At 35.1% G+C, this 24,779-nt stretch overlaps 1 protein-coding gene across 6 annotated transcripts in view; it reads left to right on the top strand.

Annotated features, from left to right (window-relative positions):
• The window catches only part of TBCK (TBC1 domain containing kinase), a 266,911-nt gene that overhangs the window by 137,905 nt on the left and 104,227 nt on the right, over positions 1 to 24,779 (top strand). For all 6 annotated transcript variants that reach the window (XM_054484087.2, XM_054484088.2, XM_063663960.1 and 3 more), the window contains one exon: positions 304 to 479. In XM_054484087.2, the coding sequence (XP_054340062.1) occupies positions 304 to 479 (176 nt within the window). The remainder of the gene's footprint in view (positions 1 to 303; positions 480 to 24,779) is intronic.

The following is a 24,779-nucleotide window of genomic DNA, read 5'->3' as shown; positions in this document are numbered from 1 at the left end:
TAAATAATGATACTCTGAAATATATACATATGTATATGTAGATAATTCCAAGTAAAAGACACACATGAAAACATAAGTAGATACATTTACAAATATATGTAAGCAAGTTATACCAAATATTTCCATCAATCCAGTCATAAATATGCTGATTAATAGCTACGTTGTTTTTTTACTGACATTTTTTCTAATAACTTATCATCTTAGCCATATTTAGATATATTCACTTAGGAGAGATGGTGTTTATTACAATAAAAGAGCAATCTAAATTCTATACATTTGCTTTTTTAAAACATTTCTATCTAGAAATTGACATTGAACGCTGTGTGAGAGAATCTATCAACCTGTTTTGTTGGACTCCTAAAAGTGCTACTTACAGACAGCATGCTCAACCTCCAAAGCCAACTTCTGACAGCAGTGGAGTCAGAAGTTCGGCACCTTATTTCTCTGCTGAGTGTCCGGATCCTCCAAAGACAGATCTGGTATGTATTTGCGGATTTAGTTTACAAACTCTAAAAGGAGATGGATGTTCAAATTAATATACACTAGTATCTTTATTGTTCTTAATGGTGTCATTTATGTCCTTTTAATGTAGATATTTTCTAACACATGATTTGATTCATAGAAATATTCCAGAAAACCATTATATCTATTTGGTTATAGAGTTAGGAAGATTATTTTGACATACTCCTCCAGGTAGCAAGTTTTGCTTTTTTTGTATGCATTTGTAGTATCTGTTTATATATCAATTGGTTATATAGTGAGAGATTACAGAAGCAAAGAAAGAATTAAAAAAATAGAAAAAGAGTTGTTAATAGACCAGGAACTTATTGTTGGTTGACAGAAGAAACAGCATTTTTAAAACTATGCCATGTAGGTGTTTCAGCATTATCATTCTTATTAAACACAGTTTATAAATATGGTCAACAAAGCTTTCAGTTATAATAATTCATACATTTCAAATATTCTAATATTATCATAGTATCATAATTATTTCCATGAAATTGAATTTCAGTTAATATGTATGTATTGCTTTTCAGATATGGCACTTTCTGTGATTTTATTTATGTCCCCAAATATATGAGTACATTCATTTGTTCACATATTTCCATCACAATCAAATTATATTAAGGTCACTTATAAACATGACCCTGCTTATGATTGAATACAGAGCAATTTTGATAATTATAATCTCTGCCTCTAGATATATAGATGATAAAGAGGGAAACAGCTAAATGAATATATATATGAAAGATTATAAGACATTTCTAAAATATCCTGAGAGAGAAAAGAATAAGAACCCACACTTATAAATAAATATTTGCATTATAGTTTTCCAAAAGTAGTAGTTGTCTTCTGCCTGCCCAGAAGAAAGTAAATTCTCAAATACTAGAAATATTCAACTGAAGATATTTCCATTTAATGAATTTTGGTGAGAGAACTCATTTGTCAGTAAATGGTAAATGTTGTTCTAGATCAGGGATCCCCAACCCCCAGGCCACAGACTGATACCAGTCACAGGAACCAGGCCATACAGCAGGAGGTGAGTGGCAGGCAAGCCAGCAAAGCTTTATCTGTATTTATGGCCACTCTGCATTACTCATATTACCACCTGAGCGCCGCTTCCTGTCAGATTAGCAGCAGCATTACAGTCTCATAGGAGCACAAATCCTCTTGTGAACTGTGCATGTGAGGGATCTAGGTTGCACATGCCTTATGAGAATCTAATGCCTGATGATCTGTCACTATCTCCCATCACCCCCAGATGGAACCATTAAGTAGCAGGAAAACAAGCTCAGGGCTCCCACTGATTGTACATTATGAAGAGTCATGTAATTATTTCATTATATATTACAATGTAATAATAATAGAAATAAAGTACACAATAAATGTAATATGCTTGAATCATCCCAAAACCATCTGCCACATCCTGGGTCCATGGAAAAATTGTCTTCCATGAAGACAGTCCCTGGTGCCAAAAAAGTTGAGGAACACCGTTCTAGATGACCTGTAAGATAGCTTGAAACTTTGAAGTTCAGCAGTTCTAAATACAAACTTATTTAATAGTTTCTTTGTTACAAATTTTGAATTGTATCCTCTTTATAGCAGAAAATCATTTGTTAAAAAGACTGACTTCTCCATTTTATTGCCTTTGTTCCTTTCACAGATTAGTTGGTTGTATTTATGTGGGTTGATTTCTGAACTCTCTATTCTTTTTCATTGATCTATTTATCTGTTCTTTTGCCAGTACTATGCTGTTTTGATTTATAATTTGCTTGAAGCTCAGAAGTGTCAGTCCTCCAACTCTGTTCTTTTTAATACTGTGTTCGTTATTCTGAGCCTTTGTTTCCAAATAAACTTTAAAATTCGTTTGTTGATACCTACAAAATAACTTGCTGCTATTTTGATTGGGATTACATTGAATCTACATATCAATTTGGGAAGAACTCTTGACAATACAGGTTGATTATCTCTTTTCAAAGATGCTTGGGACCAAAAATGCTTCAGATATTTTATTTGTTCTGATTTTGGAATATTTGCATTATGCTTACTGATTGAGCATTCCTAATCCAAAAATACAAAATCCAGATTGCTCCAATGAGCATTTCCTTTGACTATCATCTTGGTACTCAGAATGTTTCTGATTCTGGAACATTTTGGATTATGGATTTTGGAACTAGAGATATTCAACCTTTATTCAGTCTCCTATCCAGGAAATGGAATATTTTTTCATTCATCTAGTTGTTGGATTTCTTTCATCAGATTTTTATAGTTTTTCTCATTTAGATCTTATATGTATATTGTTAGACTTATATCTAAGTATTTGATTTTGAGGAATGCTGATGTAAATGGTATTATTTTTTATTTCAAATTCCATTTGTACATTGCGGGTATACAGGAAAGCGTTTGACCTTTTATATTAACTTCGAGTCCTGCTACCTTGCTGTAGTTACTTATTAGCTCCAGTTTTTTGCTCAGTTCCTTCAGATTTTCTACATATATGATCCCATTATTTGAAAAATGGACAGTTTTATTTCCTCCTTGCCAATTAGTACACCTCCTATTTTCTTTGTGTTATTGCATTAGATACGACATCTAATATAATGTTAAAAAGAAATGGTGAGAGGACATCCTTGCCTTGTTCCTGGTCTTAGCAGGAAAGCTTCTAGGGTCTCACCAGAAAGTATTGTGTGAGCTGTAGGTTTTTGTAGATGTTTTTTACAAGTTGAGTAAGTTCTCTTTTATTCCCAATTTGCCGAGAGATTTTTTATCATGAATGCATGTTGGATTTTGTAGAATGTATTTCCTGTATCTATTTGTATGATCATGTGAATTTTCTTCTTTAGCTTGTTGGTGCAATGAATTACATTAATTAATTTTCATATGTTAAAACAGCCTTGCATGCCTGGGATAAATTCCACTTGTTCATGGTATATAATTTGTTTTATACATTGTTGGATTTCACTTTGATAATATTTTGTTGAGGATTTTGGTATCTATGTTCATGAGAGATACTGTTTTCTTGTAATGTCTTTGTCTAGTTTTAGTATTTGGGGTAATACTGGCCTCATAGAATGAGTTAGGACATGTTCATTTTGCTTCTGTCCTCTCAAAGAAATTGTAGATAGTTGGCATAATTTCTTCCTTCAGTCTTTAATAGAATTTACCAGTGAATTCATCTGGGTCTGATACTTTCTGTTTGGAAATGTTCTTAATTATTGATTGAATTTCTTTAATAGATGCAGGCCTATTCAGATTGTCTAATTCTTCTCATATAAGTTTTGTCATATTGTGTCTTTCAAGCCATTTTATCCAGGCTATCAAATTTATGGGCATAGAATGGTTCATAGTATTCCTTTGTTATCATTTTAATGTCTATGGAATCTGTACTGAGATCTCCTCTTTCATTTCTGCTATTTGTAATTTGAATAATCTCTCTCTTTTTTCTTAGCTGACTAAAGGCTTATTGATTTTACTCATCTTTGCAAGGAGCCAGCTTTTGGTGTCATTGATCTCTTTTACTTTGATTTACTGTTTTCAGTTTCATTGATTTCTGCTCTGATTTTTATTTTTCTTCTACTGACTTTGAATTTAATTTGCCGTTCTTTTTCTAGTTTTCTAAGGTGGAAGCTTACATCATTGATTTTAGAACTTCCCTTATTTCTAATATATACATTCAAAGCTACACAGTTTCCTCTGAGCATTGTTTTTGATGCATTCCACAAATTTTGATGTTGTGTTTTCATTTCCATTTACTTAATATTTTGACCTATGTGTTCATTAAAGGTGTTTTGTTTAGTGTCTAAGTATATTGGTATTGAGTCTCTAAGTCTAATAGTTTGTAGCTAATTCAACTGTATATATATATATACAGTTATATATTATACAGTTCTATATATATATAGTTCTCTCTCTCTCTATATATATATATACAGTGTGTATATAATACACACACACACACCCCTATATATATGAATAAGTTTATCTCTTTCTTTCCATTTATTATATTTCCAATTGTTTACTGTCTATTGCTTTGGACAGAACCTTTGGATTAAGAGTAGGTAGACTTACTTGTTCCTGAATTTAATGAAAATGCTTCTAATTTCATCATTAAGTTTGATGTTTTTTATACTCTTTGTTGAGACAATTATTGTCCCATCTTTTTTGTATTTGAGTGTTTATCATGAATGTTAAACTTTATCAAATGCTTATTTTTATTAATTTGGGATTATTTCATCTTTTATTGTGACAATGTATTATATTATTACAGTTTCTTATATTTAATGGTCATTACATTCCTGAGATAAAGTCTACCTGGTCACTAACAAAAAGACATACTGGCTATATTTGATTTGCTAGTTTTTTAAAAAATTTATGCACCTATGTTTATAGATTAGATAAGTCTATAATTTTCTTTTCCTTTTTGTCCTTGTCAGGCTTTGGTCTTAAGATTATATTACCTGTTGGGTACTGTGCTCACTACCTGGCTGACAGGAATCACCCTAAACCTCAGCATCACACAGTATACCCTTGTGACAAACCTGCACATGTACTCCTAAATCTAAAATAAAAGTTGAAATTATTTTTTAAATTTAATTTATTTCTCCTTTTGCCTGCTATTTAATCATTTTCTATAAAAGGAATTACCTCTTTTATATAAATTGAGGAAACTTGTCTGAAAAACCGCTTCTGTAAGTTCATGTTGTTTGAAAAGTATTTCTATTCAGTTAACATGTTTATTTTCTCAAAATTTTTTCTTAAAGTACCTATTTTAATTTTTTATGTTTATAGAATTCTGTACATAAAATATTTTAAATTTTTGTTCTTTTTTATCTGAAATGTCTACATTTTTAATATTGTTTATTTGAAGGTTCAAATGTGTTAGTATAATAGAAAGCAGATACAAAAATAATGTATGCATGCTGTAAAAAGAATATTTATTAAAATTAGCAAAATCAGAATGCAGGTTCATATTATATATTCTTATGTCTGAGTCAAAAACAGATTTTAAAAGCGGCTTTTATAAATTGAGATAAATTGTACTCTGTTACTAGTAGAATGGAAGTTTAAAAGTGGATATTAGAAGAAAAATCAATTTTACTTTCATTTCTGCATGCATCTATTGTATTTATTCCCTGAAGCAGAATTTTATAATAGAAAAAGCATGAACTTTCCTGTTATATGGACGTGGTTTCAAATTTCAACCCTGTTCCTTTTTCTTCATATAATCTTGAATAATTCACATAACCTCTCTAGTTCCATATTTGTAATCGTTAGCATACTTAAAATAATACCACCCTGGCAGGGTTACTTTAAGAATGATATATGTAAAGCTCCTAATTCAGTGTCTAGTACCTAATAAGCACTCCAAAAGAGTAAAACATCATTATTACATGTTTAGTAATTAACAGTTAATCTTTTTTACTTTGCAGTTTGCCCAAGAACTTTATGACAGTCTTCTATATCTAAATTATCTGTACAAAGGACATGATGTTCTAGTATTCTGTTTTTCCACAGCTATGTTAGCTCATTACTATCACTTTACATTTAGAAACCACTATAAAAACAGTGTGGAGATTAAGGATTAGGGAGGCTGACTTTTCAAAGAAGAAATCTTTCTGGCAGTTTTACCTCAGTAAGTTCAGTTTAAAATTTACTTTGACCTTTACTTCTTAGTCTTAATACTATTTTCATCCCTAAACTAAAGAATTGCCAAAATAATTATTTCATCTAGTGCCAAAGTCTTTCCCATCAGTTTTCTCTTAAATAGCTAAAACTGCTTGAGAATTCTGACTGAAGTTTATTAATTGAAGAAAATAATAAGTAAAGATATGTAATCTTGGTTAATTGAATGTTTTTGAACAGAATGTATTTTGGAAAAATCTCTACCTAATCTTTGATTTTTTAAAATCTATTTCTTTGTTAAATTTTAATCACATATTTATGACTGGTATTACTTACATGCAATATGTAAATAAGCAATAATTATTGTTAAGTTCTTTTTAATACTTCATTATGAATACATATACTAACCCAAGATTTTATTAAATAAATTAATTTTTTTATTTATATAATGCTAACTGCTTGTATATACTATTACCATAAAAATGATAGCATTTATTGCATTACCTTCAGTTTATAAGGTATGCTTTCAGTGTAGATTAAACATGAGTTTACCGTAGATAAAATCTTATTTAAAGCACATTTTTATACTTTTGGTTCAAATAGTTTACAAAATTCAAATATAAATGCCAGTCTACAAAGTTTCATCTCAGTAATAACAACACTACCTTTTAGATTTTGAACAGTTTAAAAATAACACCACAGTGCTTTATGATTTTCAGGTACCCAGATACATTATTTTTATCTGCCCCTAAACAAATCTCTGAGATGTTTGATCCCCATTTTAGAGGTAAAGAGACTCAGAAACCTTACTTAATACAAGTTAACTTATAAATTGCCATTTGATCAGTACTGTAAATGTTTTTCACTCTTATTTATTGGAACATATATATTAATATATATCATATCCTACTGTACACTTGGCTTTTCAAGCATTTTTTTAATTTTTCTCTATTTCTCTAGAAGATACATTAACATATACTCATGCAATCAGCTGCATACCTATTCTTAAATAAGAAGAAATCTTTTTTACAGTAAGTATAAGGAAAAGTACAATTATCTATCTTTTTTTGCTAATATATTGAGAGTAAAATGTTAACCTAAAGGAGAACTAAACACTGTCTGCTGAAATTATTTAGAGCAATAGATGCATTGAAAACAAAAAGGTTAGCTTTGCATCTGTTCTTTTTACTGGTTCCATTCTTCTGCCATTATCTAATGTTCTGTAGGCAATTTTGGAGCTATTATGATAGGCACAATTTTAGTGAAAGATGAAGACTAGAAACCCTGGCAGCTACATATAAGAATAAAATGTATCAGCCCTCTAGAAGTTAAGTAGAAGACATTTTATAGAAAATAATATCTTTTGAGATTTGTTTTTCCATGGTAATGTATAATCTTATTCTACCATTGGCCCAAAAAATAAGCAAATAATAATAATAATAATCCAACATTAGAAAATAAGGGATAGTTGGATTTGGGAATAGGATATCAAAAGACCTTGATTTACTGGATTAAAATATGAATTTTTCTCTCTATATTTCAAGTGTAGAGAAGGAGAAAGGCAAACAAATTCCTGGACAGAGATCGATATGGTTTGACTCTGTTCCCACCCAAAGTCTGATCTTGAGTTGTATGTAATTCCCATGTGTTAAGGGCAGGACCAGGTGGAGTAATTGAATAATAGGGGCAGTTTCCCCCATACAGTTCTCGTAATAGTGAGTGAGTTCTCGTAAGATCTGTTGGTTTTCTAATGGACTTCCTCGTTTGCTTGGCTCTCATTCTCTTTCTTGCCACCAAGTAAAGAAGGACATGTCTGCTCCCCATTCTACCATGATTGTAAGTTTCCTGAAGCCTGCCAAGCATTGCTGAACTGTGAAACCTCTTTCCTTTATAAATTACCCAGTTTGGGGTTTGTCCTTATTAGCAGTATGAGAACAAACTAATATATTAAGTAGGTACTGGTACAGTTGGGTGCTGCTGTAAGGATACCGAAAATGTGGAAGTGATTTTGGAACTGGATAACAGGCAGAGGTTGGAACAGTTTGGAGGGCTCAGAAGACATGAAAATGTGGGAAAATTTGGAGCTTCCTAGAGACTTGGAATACTCAGAAGACAGGCAGATGTGGGAAAATTTGGAACTCCCTAGAGACTTATTGAATGGTTTTGACCGAAATGCTGATAGTGATATGGACGATGAAGTCCAGGCTGAGATGGTCTCAGATGGAGATGAGGAACTTTTTGGGAACTGGAGTAAAGGTCACGCTTGCTATGCCTTAGCAAAGAGACTGGCAGCATTTTGCCTCTGCCCTAGAGATATGTGGAACTTCGAACTTGAGAGAGATGATTTAGGGTATCTGGCAGAAGAAATTTACAAGTGGCAAAGTGTCCAAGAGGAAGCAGACCATAAAAGTTTGGAAAATTTGCAGCCTGATGATGTGAAGAAAAGAAAAACCATTTCCTGAGGAGAAATTCAAGCCAGCTGCAGACATTTGCATAAGTAATGAGGAGCCAAATGCTAATCACCAAAACAATGGGGAAAATGTCTCCAGGGCATGTCAGAGACCTTCACAGCAGCCTCTCCCATCATGGGCCTGGAGGCCTAGGACAGAAAAATGGTTTCCTAGGCTGCTGCTACTCTGTGCAGTGTCAGAACATGGTCCCCTGTGTCCCAGTGACTTCAGCTTCAGCTGTAGCTAAAAGAGGGCAAGGCACAGCTCAGACCCTTGCTTCTAAGGGTGTAAACCCTAAGCTTTGCAGTTTCCCACATGGTGTTTGGCCTGTTGGTGCATAGAAGTCAAGAATCAAGGTTTGAGAACCTTCACCTAGATTTCAGAGGATGTATGGAAATGCCTGGATATCCAGGCAGAATTTTGCTGGAGAGGCAGAGCTCTAATGAAGAACCTCTGCTAGGGCAGTGCTGAAGGGAAATGGGTCAGAACTCCCACACAGAGTCACCACTGTCTTCCACACAGACTCCCACATAGAGTCCACTGCCTAGTGGAGCGATGAGAAGAGGGCCACCATCTTTCAGACCCCAGAATGGTAGATCCATCAACAGCTTGCACTATGCATCTGGAAAAGCTGCAGACAGTCAACACCATCCTATGAAAGCAGTGGAAAGCGGGGCTATATCTTGCAAAGCCACAGAGGTGGAGCTGCCCAAGGCCATGGGTGCCCACCTCTTGCATCAGCGTGACCTGGATGTGTGACATGAAGTCGAGGGAGATCATTTTGGAGCTTTAAGATTTGGCTACCCTGCTGAATTTTGGACTTGCATGAGGCCTGTAGCCCCTTTGTTTTGGCCAATTTCTCCCATTTGGAATGGGTATATTTTTCTATTGCCTGTACCCCCGTTGTATCTAGGAAGTAACTAACTTGCTTTTGATTTTACAGTCTCATAGGTAGAAGAGACTTGCCTTGTCTCAGATGAGACTTTGGACTGTGGACTTTTGAGTTAATCCTGAAATAAGGCTTTGGGAGACTGTAGAAAAGGCGTGACTGTGGTTTGAAATGTGAGGACATGAGATTTGGGAGTGGCTGGGATGGAAACATGTAATCTAACTTTTAAATAAATGGAATCATAGCATTTGTGTTGTTTCATGTTTCATATTTGCATCATACAGTTACCATGGCTTCCGGTTATTAGCTCCAGCCCAAACTTCTCTTCTCTCTTTTTTTGCTTAGCAATATGTCTTGAAAGTCTTATGTACACACACACACATACACACATGCACACACACACACACACCCCCCCCCCAATTCTGGTTAACAAGCTGCAAACCATTCCTTGGTACAGAAGTGTTATCATGGTAGTAATACTTAATATTATTTGTATATCTCAAATGCAAATAGCTGAGCTAATAATGTCTCCTCAGTTTACAACAGATTACAATTATTGAACTGGGTCAGACACTTTCTCCTATTTCCTTTTACTTCTTTCTTTCTGCCCTGACCCTCACTCCTTGGTCTCTCTGCACAATCATTTATAAAACAGTATTTTGCAAATGTTGATGTATATTAGCCTCTCCAGGAAAGCTAAGAAAAAATGAGGCCCCTCTTGTTTAAAGGATAGGCCCTGAGCCTTTATGTTTTTAGCTTGTTCTCCATGAATTCTAATACTGGTTGCTCTAATATAGTTTATATAGGTTTCTGAATATATACAAACCCTTTTAAGTTAAACATATATGCATTTATGTGTATTTGTAGGGATCTTTTCTAATTTTTTTATTGTGATAAAAATACACATAACATAAAATTTACCACCTTAACCATTTTAAGTGTACAGTTCAGTGGTATTAAATACATTCGTAATATTGTGCAACCATCACCACCATCTATCTCCATAACTCTTTTCATCTTGTAAAACTGCAACTCTGTACCCATTCCATAGTAATTCCTTATTCTCCCCTCCTCTCCACAACCACCATTCTACTTCTGTCTCTGATTTTGACTACTCTAAGTACCTCATGGAGTTGGAATCATATAGTTTTGGTCAGATTTTTTTTTCTTCTTAAGGCTAAATAATACCCATTTTGTATATATACCACATTTTGTTTATCCATTCATTCATCAGTGGACACTTGGGTTACTCCCACATTTTAGCGATTGTAAACAATGCTGCTATGAACATGGGTGTATAAATATCTCTTCAAGATTCTGGTTTCAGTTCCTTTTGGCATATATCCAAAAGTGGAATTTCAGGATCATGTGTTATCTATGTTTAGTTTTTTGAGGAACTGCCATACTGTTTTCTATAGCAGCTGTATCAGTTTACATTTTTACCAACAGTGTGCAAGGGTTGGTTTCAGTTTCTTCTCAAACTTGCGAACAATCTTCTATTTTGATTTTTTTTCTTCTTCTTCTTTTTTTTGAATAATAAATGTGAATTGGAATCTCATTGTAGTTTTGATTTATATTTCCCTAATGATTAGTGATAGTGAGCATCTTTTCATGTACTTCTTAGCCATTTGTATATCTTCTCTGGAGAAATGCCCTATTCAAGGCCTTTTGAGTTGTTTCTTTTTTTGTTGAGTTTTAGAAGTTCTCTTTATATTCTCGATATTATTCTCATATTAAGTATATGATTTGCAAATATTTTATTTCATTCTGTAGGTTGCCATTTTACTCTGTTGAGTGTCTTTTGATGCACAAAATATTTTGTTTCACAAAGTTCAATTTGACTATTTTTTCTCTGTCACCTTGGGCTTTGGTGTCATCTCCTAGAAATCAAGTGCCAACTCCAGTATCATGAAGCTTTTGCTCTATGTTTTCTTCTAAGAGTCTTAAAGTTTTTGGCCATACATTTAAGTCTTTGATTTATTTTGATTTAATTTTTGTATATGTTATTAGGTGAGAATTCAGCTTCATTCTTTTGCATGGGGATATACAGTTTTTCCAGAAACATCTGCTGAAAAGACTGTCCTTTACCCCACTGAATGGCCTTAACCATCCTTCTCAGAACTTATTTGACCATATATAGGAGGGTTTATTTCTGGCTCTAGTCTATTGGTCTATATGTCTGTCTGCCTTTATGCCAGTATCATACTGTTTTCATTACAATAGTTTTGAAATAAATTTTGAAATCAGGAAGTCTGAGTCTTCTGGCTTTGTTCTTTTTTTTCAAAATTGTTTTGTCTATTTTAGGTCTCTTGAGATTCCATATGAATTTTGGGATAGGTTTTTCTATTTCTACTAAAAACATCATTGGTATTTTGATAAGGATGTGTTGAATCTGTAGGTGGCTTTGAGTAGTATTGATATCTTAACAATATTATATCTTTCAATCCACAAATGTGGCTTGTGTTTTCATTTATTTATGTCTTTCTAAATTTCTTTCAGCATTCTTTTGTTGTTTTCATTGCACAAGTCTCTCCCCTCCCTGGTTAATTCCTAAGTATTTTATTCCTTTTGATACTATTGTAAATCAAATTGTCTTCATTAATTCCTTTTCTGATTGTTCATTGTTAGTATATAGAAATACAACAGATTTTTGTCTGTTTTTTTCTGTATCCTGCTACTTTGTTGAATTCCATTATTAGTTCTAACAGTGTTTTGTGTAATCTTTAGGGTATTTTTTAGATACAAGATCACATCATCTGCAAACAGATCATTTACTTCTTACTTTTCAATGGATGACTTTTCTTTTTCTTGCCTAATTTCTCCAGCTAGGACTTCCAGTACTATGTTGAAAATACATCGCAAAAGCAGGCATCCTTGTTTATTCATTATGTCAGAGGAAAAGCTCTCAGCCTTCCACCACTGAGCATGTTTTCTGTGGGTTTTTCATATATGACTTTTATTGTGTTGAGGAAGTTTCCTTCTATTCCTAGTGATTAGATGTTTTTATCATGAAACAGTGTTTGATTTTGTTCTTTTTTTGGCATCAATTTAGATGATCATGTGGTTGGTTTTTTTTTTTTTTCTCCATTCTGTTAATGTAGTGTATCATATGGATTAATTTTCCTGTGGTGAAACATCCTTGCATTCTAGGAATAAATCCCAATTGATCATGCTGCATAATTTTAATATGCTTTTTAATTCGGTTTGCTACTATTTTGTTGAAGATTGTTGTTTCAATATTCATAAGGGACATTTGTCTTTAGTACTCCCTTTTTGCAGTGTCTTTGTATGGCTTTGGAATCAGGGTAATGCTGGCCTTACATAATGAGTTAGAAAGTATTCCACCCTCTTCAGCTTTTTAGAAAAGTTTGAGAAGGATTTGTGTTCTTTAGATATTTGGTAGAATTCACCAGTTAAGCCATCAGATCTAGGACTTTTCTTTCTTAGGAGATTTTTTATTACTGATTCAATTTCCCTGCTAGTACTAGATCTAGTTAGATTTTCTATCTCTTTATGATTTTAGTCTTGGTAAGCTTTGTGTTTCTAAGAACTTATCTACTTCATTTAGGTTAGTAGCTTCATTTTTGACTCCTGCCTTACCTTCCAAATTTAGTCAATCAAAAACTTTTGTTTATTAATCTATATACTTCTCTCCAATTCTGCTGACAGTATTTTACTCATGTTCACCATGATTACAGGCATGCGCTAACACACCCGGCTAATTTTGTATTTTTAGTAGAAGCGGGGTTTCACCATGTTGGCCAGGCTGGTCTTGAACTCCTGACCTCAGCTGATCCACCCACCTCAGCCTCCCAAAGTGCTGGGATTACAGGCATGAGCCACGACGCTCGGCCTGTTGTACAATTTTCTGACTGGTCTCTCTGCATCCATTCTCATTTATCTTTAATCCATTTTTCAGACTTCAGCTACCATAATCTTTTTTAATCAAAATGTTTACCAAGACTCTTATTATTTTCCTGACAATAAAATTCAGACTTCTAACATGGTCTAAAAGTCCCAATGTAATATTTCCCTTGACAACTTTACGAGATTTTCTGTCAGTATTGTTTCCTCTAATTTTTCTATGCTGTAGCACAGAAATTAGATTTCACTCAGTTTTAGGTATACCCTATACATACTTATGCTTTAAGGCCTCTATGTCTGCCTTCATTTTCTCTTTTAACATAAATTCCTAAAGATCAAGAACTGTATCATAGATTCTTAAATGAAATGATAGGGAGGGGGCAAAGTAAGATGGCCAAATTGAAGCCTTCACCAAGCATGTCTTCTGCACAGACACCAATTTAACAATTGTCTACACAAGCAAAGCACCTTCATAAGAACCAAAAACTAGATGAGCACCTACAGTACCTGGTTTTAACTTCATGTCGCTGAAAAAGGCACTGAGGAGGGTAGAAACAGTCTTGAATCACCAATGCCAACCCTTGCCCACTCCCCAGCAGGAATTGTGACATTGCATTGAACTCAGTGATATCCTGTTACAGCAGAATGCAAAACCAGGCTGCACTTAGCTAATGTCCACCCACAGAGGAGATATTTAAACCAACTCTAGCCAGAGGGGAATTGCCCATCCCAGTGGTCCAAACTTCAGTTCTGGCAAGACTTATCACCCTGGGCTAGTGTTCTGGGGCTCTAAATAAACTTCAAAGGCAGTGTAGGCCACAAGGACTGCAACTCTTGGGGAGTCCTAGTGCTTAACTTAGATTAAAGTGAGTGGACTAAGGAGGCACATAACCTGTTGAGACACAGCCAGAGTGGCTAAGAGAGTACTTGCACCACCCCTACCCCAAACCCAGGCTGCACAGCATGGGGCTCCAAAAAAGACACCTTCTTTCCACTTAAGGAGAGGAGGGAGAAGAGTAAAGAGGTCTCTGTCTTACATCTTGGAAACCAGCTCATCCACAGTAGGGTAGAATACCAGTCAGAGTCGTGAATCCCCCTTTCCAGGACCTAGCTCCCAAACATTTCTAGACACACCGTGGGCCAGAAGGGAACCTGCTGCCTTGAAGGGAAGGACTCAGTCCTGGCAGGACCCATCAACTACTGAATAAAGTGCCCTTGGGCCCTGAATAACCAGTAGCAATACCCAGGTAGTATGCCACTCTGAGACTTGCTGGCTTCAGGTGAAACTCAGCACATTACTAGCTATGATGGCTGTGGGGAGAGACTATGATTGAGAAAATTAGAGGGAAAAGTAAGGGAGCTTTGTCTTACACCTTAGGTACCAGCTCAGCCACAGGGAAGTAGAGCACCAACCAGGATCTTGTGGCCCCCAATTCCAGGACTTGGCTCTTGGACAGCATTTCTGGACCTGCCATGGGCCAAAGGGAAACTACACTGAAGAGTGAGTCCCAGGCCAGGCAGCATTCACCACAAGATCGATGAAGAGCTCCTGGGCCTTAAGAGAACATCAGCAGTAGCCCAGCAGTACTCTCCATGGGTTTGTGATGGTGGTCATAGGGTGAGGCCCCTCTGCCTATGGAAAGGGGAGGGAAGAGTGGGAAATACTGTGTCTCATGATTTGAGTGCCAGCTTAGCCACAGTACAATAGAACACTAGGCACACTTCTAAGGTTTTTGACTCAAGTCCCTGGCTCGCAGATGGCACCTCTGGACCTGCCGGGAGGAATTTGTGCCCTGAAGAGAAGGAAAAACCCTGGCTGGCTTTACCACCTAATGATTGTATAGTCCCAGGACCTTGAGTGAACACAGGCAGTAGCCAGGGTAGTAGTTAGGACAGCAGGCCTTGGGCGAGACCCAGTGCTGTGCTGGCTTTCAGTCTGATTCAGTGCGGTACCAGTGGTGGTGGCCACAAAGGTGCTTGTGTCACCCCACCCCAAGCTCCAGGTGGCTCAGAATAGAGAGAAAGAGCCTCTTTTTTTTTTAGGAGAAAGTAAGGGGAAAGAACAACAGTCTCTGCAGAGAATTCTGGATCTTATCCAAGACCATGAACGCAGTACCTCTACAAGTCTGCAAGAACAATAGTGTTACTAGGTTTGGGGTGTCCACTAATACAGATATAGCTTAGATCACAACACTCAAGTCTTCTGAGTACCTGGAAAGCCTTGCAGGAAATACAGGTTCAAATTAGCCCAGACTGTGAAGACTACAATAAATACCTAACTCTTCAGTGTCCAGACACAGATGAACATCCACACGCATTAAGACCATCCAGGAAAGCATGACCTCACTAAATGAACTAAATAAGCCACCAGGGACCAATCCTGGAGAAACGGAGATATGTGACCTTTTAGACTCGAAATTCAAACTAGCTGTTTTAGGAAACTCAAAGAAATTCAAGATGACACAGAGAAGGAATTCAGAATTCTACCAGATAAATTTCATAAAGAGATTGAAATAATTAAAGAGAAACAAGCAGGAATTCTGTACTTGAAAAAGTGCAATTGGCATACTGAAGAATGCATCACAGTCCTCTAATAGAATGTATCAAGCAGAAGGAGTTAGTGAGCTTGAAGACAGGCTATTTGAAAATATACAGTCAGAGGAGACAAAGGAAAAAAGAATAAAAAACAATGAAGCATACCTATAGGATCTAGGAAATAGCTTCAAAAGGTCAAATCTAAGAGTTAATGGACTTAAAGAGGAGAGAAACACAGATAGGGATAGAAAGTTATTACCCCTTTGAATAAAAAGGATGTTAATGAGTGATAATTATTACAGAGAACTTCCCAAACCTAGAGAAAGATTTCAATATTCAAGTACAAGAAGGTTATAGAACATCTAGCACATTTAATTCAAAGAAGACTACCTCAAGGCCTTTAATAATTAAACTCTGAAAGGTCAAAGATAAAGAAAGGATCCTAAAAGGATAAAAGAAACAAATAACATACAATGGAACTCTTATATGTCTGGCAGCAGACTTTTCAGTGGAAACCTCACAGGTCATGAGGGAGTGGCATGACATTTAAAGTATTGAAGAAAAAAAAAAAATTTACACTAGAATAGTGTATCCTCCAAAAATGTCATTAAAACATGAATGAGAAATAAAACTTCCCAAACAAAAAGTGAAGGATTTCATCAATACCAGACCTATCCTACAAGTGCCAAAGGCAGTACTTCAAACAAAAAGAAAAGACTTTCAATGAGTAATAGAAGATTATCTGAGGGTTAAAAAAAAAAAAAAAAAAAAAAAAAAACTCACTGGTAATAGTACACAGAAAAACACAGAATATTATCACACTGTGTCTCTGGTGTGTAAACTATTCTTACACTAACTAGGAAGACAAAATGATGACCCAATCACAAATAATGTATTTGCCCATTCTCAAACTGCTATAACTATAATAAAATACCTGAGACTGGGTAATTTATAAAGAAAAGAAATTTAATTGACTCACAGTTCCACTGCACAGGAAGCAAGGCAGCATCTGCCTGCCTTTGGGGAGGCCTCAAGGAAATTTTTCTCATGGCAGAAGGCAAAGTGATAGCAGGCATCTTACGTGGCAGAAACAGGAATAAGAGAGAGAGGGGGGAGATGCTACATACTTTACACAAGAACTCACTATTGCAACGACAACACCAAGGACTGTGGTGTTAAGCCATGAGAAATGACTCCCGTGATCCAATCACCTCTCACCAGGCCCCACCTCCAATATTGAGAATTACAATTTGACATGAGATTTGAGTGGAGAAACACATCCAAATCATGTCAAATAATAACTACAACATTTCAAGACATTGACAGTACTTTAAGATATAAATAGGAAAAACAAAAAGCTAAAAAGTAGGGGAACTGAGTGTAGAGTTTTAATTTTCTTTTTGCTTGTTCATTTGTTCTATGCAAATAGTGTTAATATTATTGCTTAAAATAATGGATTATAAGATATTATTTGAAAGCCTCATGGTAACCTCAAATCAAAAAACACACAACAGATCATAAAAAATAAAAAGAAATTAAATCATATCACCATAGAAAATCACCTTCACTAAAAGGAAGACAGGAAAGAAGGAAGAGAATATCTCAAAACAACCAGAAATCAAGTAACAAAATGGCAGGGGTAAGTTCTTATCAATAATACTGAAAGTAAATGGAATAAACTCCTTACTGAAAAGATATAGAATGGCTGAATGGATTAAAAAAGCAAGACCTAATGATCTGTTTGTTACCTACAAGAAACACACTTCACCTATAAAGATACATGTTGACTAAAAATAAGGGGATGGAAAAAGATATTGCATGCCAATGGAAACCAAAAAAGAGCTGGAGTAGCTATATTTACATCAGACAAAAATAGAATTCAAGAAAAAAAAAAAAACTCTAAGAAGAGACGAAGAAGTTCATTATATAATGGTAAATGGGTCAGTTCAGCAAGAGGATATATAAGCACTGTAAACATGTATGCACTCAGTACTGGAGTACCCAACTTAGCACTAAAGAGAGAGCTGGAACCCATACAATAAAACCTGGAGACTTCAACACTCTTGTTTCAGCACTGGATACATCTTCCAGACAGAAAATCATCAAAGAAGCATTGAACTTAACCTGCATTATAGACCAAATGGACCAAATTTACAGAACATTTCATTCAACAGCCACAGAATACATATTAATTTCCTCATCACATGGATTATTCTGAGATAGACCATATGTTATCTATCCAGAGCTAGACCATATGTTTAAGACAAAGCAAGTCTTAAAACATTCAGAAAATAGAAATAATATCAAGCATGTTCTCTGACCACATGGAATAAAACTAGAAATCAATTACAAGAGAAATTTATGCAAACACATGGAAATTAAACAGCATGCTCTTCAATGACTAGTAGGTCGATGAAGAAATCAAGAAGGAAATTGAATATTATTTGGAAATGAATTATAATGGCGACACAACATAAAACCTATGAAGTACAGCAAAAACAGTACTGAGGGAAGTTAATAGCTATAAGTGCCTACATCAAAAAAGAAGAAAAACATCAAATAAGTAACCTAATGATGCATCTTAAAGAATTAGTAAAATGAGCAAACCAAACTCAAAATTACTAGAAGAAAAGAATAAGGAACAGAGCAAAAATAAATTAATTTGAAATGAAGAAAACAGTACAGAAGATCAATGAAACAAAGAGTTGTTTTTTTGAAAAAGTTAAACAAAATTAACAAACATTTAGCCAGACTGACCAAAAAATGAGAAGATCCAAATAAGTAGAGATTAAAAAGGAGACATTACTACTGTTATTGCAGAAATTCAAAGGATTAGCAGCTGCTGCAAGCAACTATATGCCAATAAATTGGAAAATCTAGAAGAGGTGGACAAATGCCTAGATATATACAACCTACCAAGATTGAACCATGATGAAGTCCAAAATCTGAATAGATCAAGAACAAGTAATGAGAGTGAAGCCATAATAAAAATTTTACCAGCAAAGAAATGATAGGACCCAATGGCCTCACATCTTAATTCTATCAAACATTTAAAGAGAACGTGTACCAATTCTATTCAGACTATTCTGAAAAATAGAGGAGGGAAAATTTCTGAACTTATTCTTTGAGGCCAGTATTACCCTGATACCAAAACCAGATAAAAACAAATCAAAAAAAGAAAACTGTAGGCCAATATTACAGATGAATATTGATGCAAAAATTCTCAAAAAAATTTTAGCAAACCAAATTTAACAACACATTGAAAAGATCATTCATCATGACCAAGTGGGATTTATCCCTGGAATGTAACGATGGTTCAACATATGCAAATCAATTAATGTGATATGTCATATCAACAGAATGAGGTACAAAAACCATATGAACATTTCAATTGATACTGGAAACGCATTTGATAAAATTTAACATCTCTTTATCATTAAAAAACCCTCACAAAACTGGGTTTAGAAGGAACATACCTCAGGACAATAAAAACCACACATGACAGATCATAATGAGCATCATGTTGAATGGGGAAAAACTGAAAGCCTTTCCTCTAAGATCAAGAATGTAACAAGCATGGCCCACTTTAACTATTGTTATTCATCATACTACTGGAAGTACTAGCCAGAGCAATTAGACAAAGAGAAAAATAAAGGGCATCCAGATTAGAAAGAAAGAAGTCAAATTATCCTTGTTTGAAGATGACATGATCTTATATTTGGAAAAACCTAAAGACTCCATAAAAAACACTATTAGAAGTGATAAATTCAGCAAAGTTGCAGGGTAAAAAGCAACATATATAAAAATCAGAAGCATTTTTATATGCTAACCACAATCAATCTGAAGAAGAAACCAGGAAAGTAATCCCACTTACAATAGCTACAAATAAAACAAAATACTTAAGAATTAACCAAAGAAGTGAAAGATCTCTACAGTGAAAACTGTGAAACATTAATACAAGAAATTGAAGAGGATACAAAAAAAGGAAAGATATTCCATGTTCATGGGTTGAAAAAATTAATATTGTTAAAAAATCCATGCAATGCAAAACAATCTACAGATTTAATGCAATCCCTATTAAAATGCTGATGGCATTCTTCACAGAAGTAGAAGAAACAATTCTAAAATTGTTTAGAATTGGTTGTTACATGCAACCACAAAAGACCATAAAGAAGAATGACATTCTGTCATTTGCGACAACATGGATGGAACTGGAGGACATTATTTTCAATAAAATAAGCCAAGCACAAAAAGACAAACTTTGTGTGTTCTCACTTATTTGTGGGTGCTAAAAATTAAAATAAATTTAACTCATGGATATAGAGAGTACAAGGATTGTTACCAGAGGCTGGGAAGGGTAGTGGGGGTGGAGTGTGTGTGGAGAATTGGGAATGGTTAATTGGTAAAAAAAAATAAATAATTCAAAAGAATGAATAAGACCTAGTATTTGCTGGTGCACAGGGTGATTATAATCAAAAGTAATTTAATTGTACATTTTAAAATAACTAGAAGTGTATAATTAGATTTTTTGTAACAGAAAGTATAAATGCTTGAGATGATGGATTCCCATTAACCTGGATGGAATTATTATTATGCATTGCATGCCTATATCAAAATATCTCATGTAACCCATAAATATATTTACCTATTATGGACTCACAAAAATTAAAAAATGAAAAATAAAAAAATAACAGTTTTGAAAAGCAAGCATACATACATAAAAACATACCTTTCTTTCTTCACTGGTAATTTATGGGTGCATTAAGGAAAGGACTGTTCTTATCATTGGACCCTCAGAGCTTAATTCAAAGCTCTGAGAAATAGTATGTTCTCAATATATTTGTATTTATTTAATGTAGTTACTACAAAAAAAGGTTATACTAGTGTTAACTCTCATTTCAACAAAGCATTCAGTTAATTTAGTCACAGTTCCTTATCCATCAACTGTGCTAGCTCTTTCTACTTTGTCTTCGTAGTATGGATTATAATTACATACTTATCTTTGTGTTTCTTTTATCATTTATTCCCCATCCAGGCACAGGGGAGAGATTGGATCTTGTTCACCACTGTACCCCCAGTGTTTATCTTAGCCCCTAGTATATAGTTGGTAATTAATAATTTTTTTAATGAATTAACAGAAAGTTCATTCCAGCTAATGTTTTACTCTATTTTCTATAAAGCAATGTATCTGAAAAATGGTCCTCAAAATCTTCTATAATAGTTGTTGAAAATGCATTTTCAGGACTCGATGCACACTTCATATCTACTAAATCAGTGATTGAGGGGTATCTCCTGTAACTTATGTTTTTCCTGAAGTCCCTATGTGATGCTTAACAACGTGTGCATACATTGTTCTCACAACTCATATCTAACTAATATCTAACTAATAATATCTAACTCATATCTAACTAATAATCATTTGTAACTAAACAAATGATTATTCATATGGGGGAAAATATCTCAATAAGGCATTCGTATTTGTGATCATAGTATTATTTTTATGTTTTTGTGTGTATTTTTATACTAGTCTACTTGTTTTATTGTTATTATTCTAACCTTTTGCCGCAAGTTAACTTTTCCTTCATGAACAAAAGCGACAACCCTTTTCACTATTCAACAATCTCAGCCTACTCACTCTCTAAGCCTCTCTTTTTATTTTTACTGCCAAAGGGCAACTCTCTTTTAATTCTGTCTCCCTGACTCCCCCACTCTTCTTACTCCATTTTGTGAAAGCAGTTTCTAAACAGCTACAACAGAATTTCTAAAGTCATTCATGTGGAAATAAATTAGAGTGAGAAATCTATCCAGGACTCAAAAAAGTTACATTCCCTACTTTATGTTTTCTTTCTTGAAATCAATAAAAGGTAAACCCATTACTTCAACTTACAAGATAGGCAGTAAAGGCATACCTGAGTTTGTTTTGCTTCTCATCACTGCACTTTCACTGTTATTGCTGTTTTATACAAATTAAAAGTTTGTAGTACCCTTGTATCATGCAAGTCTAATGGAGCCATTTTTCTAACAATATGTGCCCACTTTGTGTCTTTGTGTCATACTTTGGTAATTCTTGCAATATTTCAAACTTTTTCATTATTATTATATCTGTTATGGTGATCTGTGATCAGTGGTCTTTGATGTTGCTATTGTACTTGTTTTGGTGCCCCACAAACGGAGCCCATTTAAAATGGCAAACTTAAGTGATAAATATGTGTGTTCTCATTGCTCCCCCAACCAGCCATTCCCCCATTTTTCTCCCTCTTCATGGGTCTCCCTATTCCTTGAGAAACAAAGATATTGAAATTAGATCAATTAGTAACCCTATAATGGCCTCTAAGTGTTCAAGTGAAAGGAAGAATCACACATCTCTTACTTTAAATCAAAAGCTAGAAATGATTAAGCTTAGTGAGGAAGGCATGTCAAAAGCCAAGATAGCCCAGAAGCTAGACTTCTTCTACCAGTTAGGCAAATTGTGATGCAAAGGAAAAATTCTTAAAGGAAATTAAAAATTCTACGCGAGTGAACAACAGATGATAAGAAAGCAAAACAGACTTCCTGCTGATACGGAGAAAGTTTTAGTGGTCTGGATAGAAGATTGAGTCAGCCACAACATTCCCTTAAGCCGAAGCCTAATCCAGAGCAAAGCCTTAACTCTCTTTGGTTCTGTAAGGCTGTGAGAGATCAGGAAGGTACAGAAGAAAAGTTGGAAGCTAGCAGAGGTTGATTCATAAGATTTAAGAAAAGAACTGTCTTCAAAACATAAAAGTACAGGGTGAAGCAGCAAGTACTGGTGGAGAAGCTGCAGGAAGTAATCCAAACAATCTGGCTAAGATCATTGATGAAACTACACAGCAGATTTTCAATGTAGACGAAGCAGCCCTCAGTTGGAAGAAGATGCCATCTAGGGCTTTCATAGCTAGAGAGAAGAGGTCAATGCCTGGCTTCAAGACTTCAAAGCTTCAAAAGATAGGCTGACTCTCCTGTTAGGGGCTGATGTAGATGGTGACTTTCAGTTGAAGCTAATACTCATTGACCATTCCAAAATCCTAGGGCTCTTAAGAATTATACTAAATCTACTCTGCCTGTGTTCTATAAATGGAACAACCAAGTCTGGATGACAGCACACCTGTTGACAGTGTAGTTTACTAAATATTTTAAGCTCACTATTTAGACCTACTGCTCAAGGAAAAAGATTTCTTTCAAAATATTACTGCTCATTATAACAGTGCACCTCGTCACCCAAGAGCTCTGATGGATATGTACAGGAAAATAAATATTGTCTTCATGAATGATAATATATCAGGGAACCTGCCCTGATAGTCACATAGGTTCTTTTCTATTTTCCCTAAGCATCAGCCAATTTGAGAAATAAAGGGACAGAGTACAAAAGAGAGAAATTTTAAAGCTGGGTGTCCAGGGGAGACATCACATGTTGGTAGGTTCTGTGATGCCCCACAAGCCGCAAAACCAGCAAGTTTTTATTAGGGACTTTCAAAAGGGGAGGGAGTGTGCGAATAGGTGTGGGTCACAGAGATCACGTACTTCACAGGGTAATAGAATATCACAAGGCAAATCGAGGCAGGGCGAGATCACAGGACCCCAGGACCGGGGCAAAATTAAAATTGCTAATGAAGTTTCGGGCACCATTGTCATTGATAACATCTTATCAGGAGACAGGGTTTTGAGAGCAACCAGTCTGACCAAAATTTATTAGGTGGGAATTTCCTCTTGCTAATAAGCCTGGGAGCGCTATGGGAGACTGGGGTTTATTTCACCCCTACAGCCTCGACCATACAAGATGTCCATGCCCAGGGGGGCCAGTTCAGAGACCCACCCGCAGGAGCGTATTCTCTTTCCCAGGGATGTGCCTTGCTGAGAAAAAGAATTCAGCGATATTTCTCCCATTTGCTTTTGAAAGAAGAGAAATATGGCTCTGTTCTGCTGGGCTCACCGGTGGTCAGAGTTTAAGGTTATCTCTCTTGTTTCCTAAACATTGCTGTTATCCTGTTCTTTTTTCAAGGTGCCCAGATTTCATATTGTTTAAACATACATGCTCTACAATTTGTGCAGTTAACGCAATTATCACAGGGTCCTGAGGTGACATACATCCTCCTCAGCTTACGAGATGACAGGATTAAGAGATTAAAGTAAAGACAGGCATAGGAAATCACAAGGGTACTGACTGGGGAAGTGATAAGTGTCCATGAAATCTTCACAATTTATGTTTAGAGATTGCAGTAGACAGGCATAAGAAATTATAAAAGTATTAATTTGGGGAACTAATAAATGTCCATGAGATCTTCACAATCCACCTTCTTCTGCCATGGCTTCAGCTGGTCCCTCTGTTTGGGGTCCCTGACTTCCCACAACAATAATATCCATTCTGCAGCCCATGGATGAAGCAATCATTTCAACTTTCAAGTCTTACTTTTTAAGAAATACATTTTGTAAGGCCATAGCTGCTATAGATAGTGACTTCTCTGATTGATCTGGGCAAAATAAATTGAAATCCCCTGGAAAGGATCCATCATTCTAGATGCCTTTCAGAACACTTGTGATTCGTGGAAGGAGATCACAATATCAATATGAAAAGGAGTTTGTAAGAAGTTGATTCCAACCCTCATTAATAACTTTGAGGAGTTCAAGACTTCACTGAGGTAGTGATTGCAAATGTGGTAGAAATAGAGAACTAGAATTAGAAGTGGAATGTGAGATGTGACTGAGTATCTGTATTCTCATGGTAAAACTTGAATGGATGAGGAGCTGCTTCTTATGAATGAGCAAAAAAAGTTTCTTAGAATGGAATCTACTCCTGGTAAAGATGCTGTGAGCATTGTTGAAATGATAACAATGCATTTAGAATATTATGCAAACTTATTTGATAAAGCGACAGCAAGGTTTGAGAGGAGTGAATATGGAGA

This window comes from Pongo pygmaeus, chromosome 3, assembly GCF_028885625.2.
Source record: "Pongo pygmaeus isolate AG05252 chromosome 3, NHGRI_mPonPyg2-v2.0_pri, whole genome shotgun sequence".
Classification (NCBI taxonomy): domain Eukaryota; kingdom Metazoa; phylum Chordata; class Mammalia; order Primates; family Hominidae; genus Pongo; species Pongo pygmaeus.
Note: the sequence above shows the minus strand (reverse complement) of the source record. Positions and strands in the feature narration are given on the sequence as shown.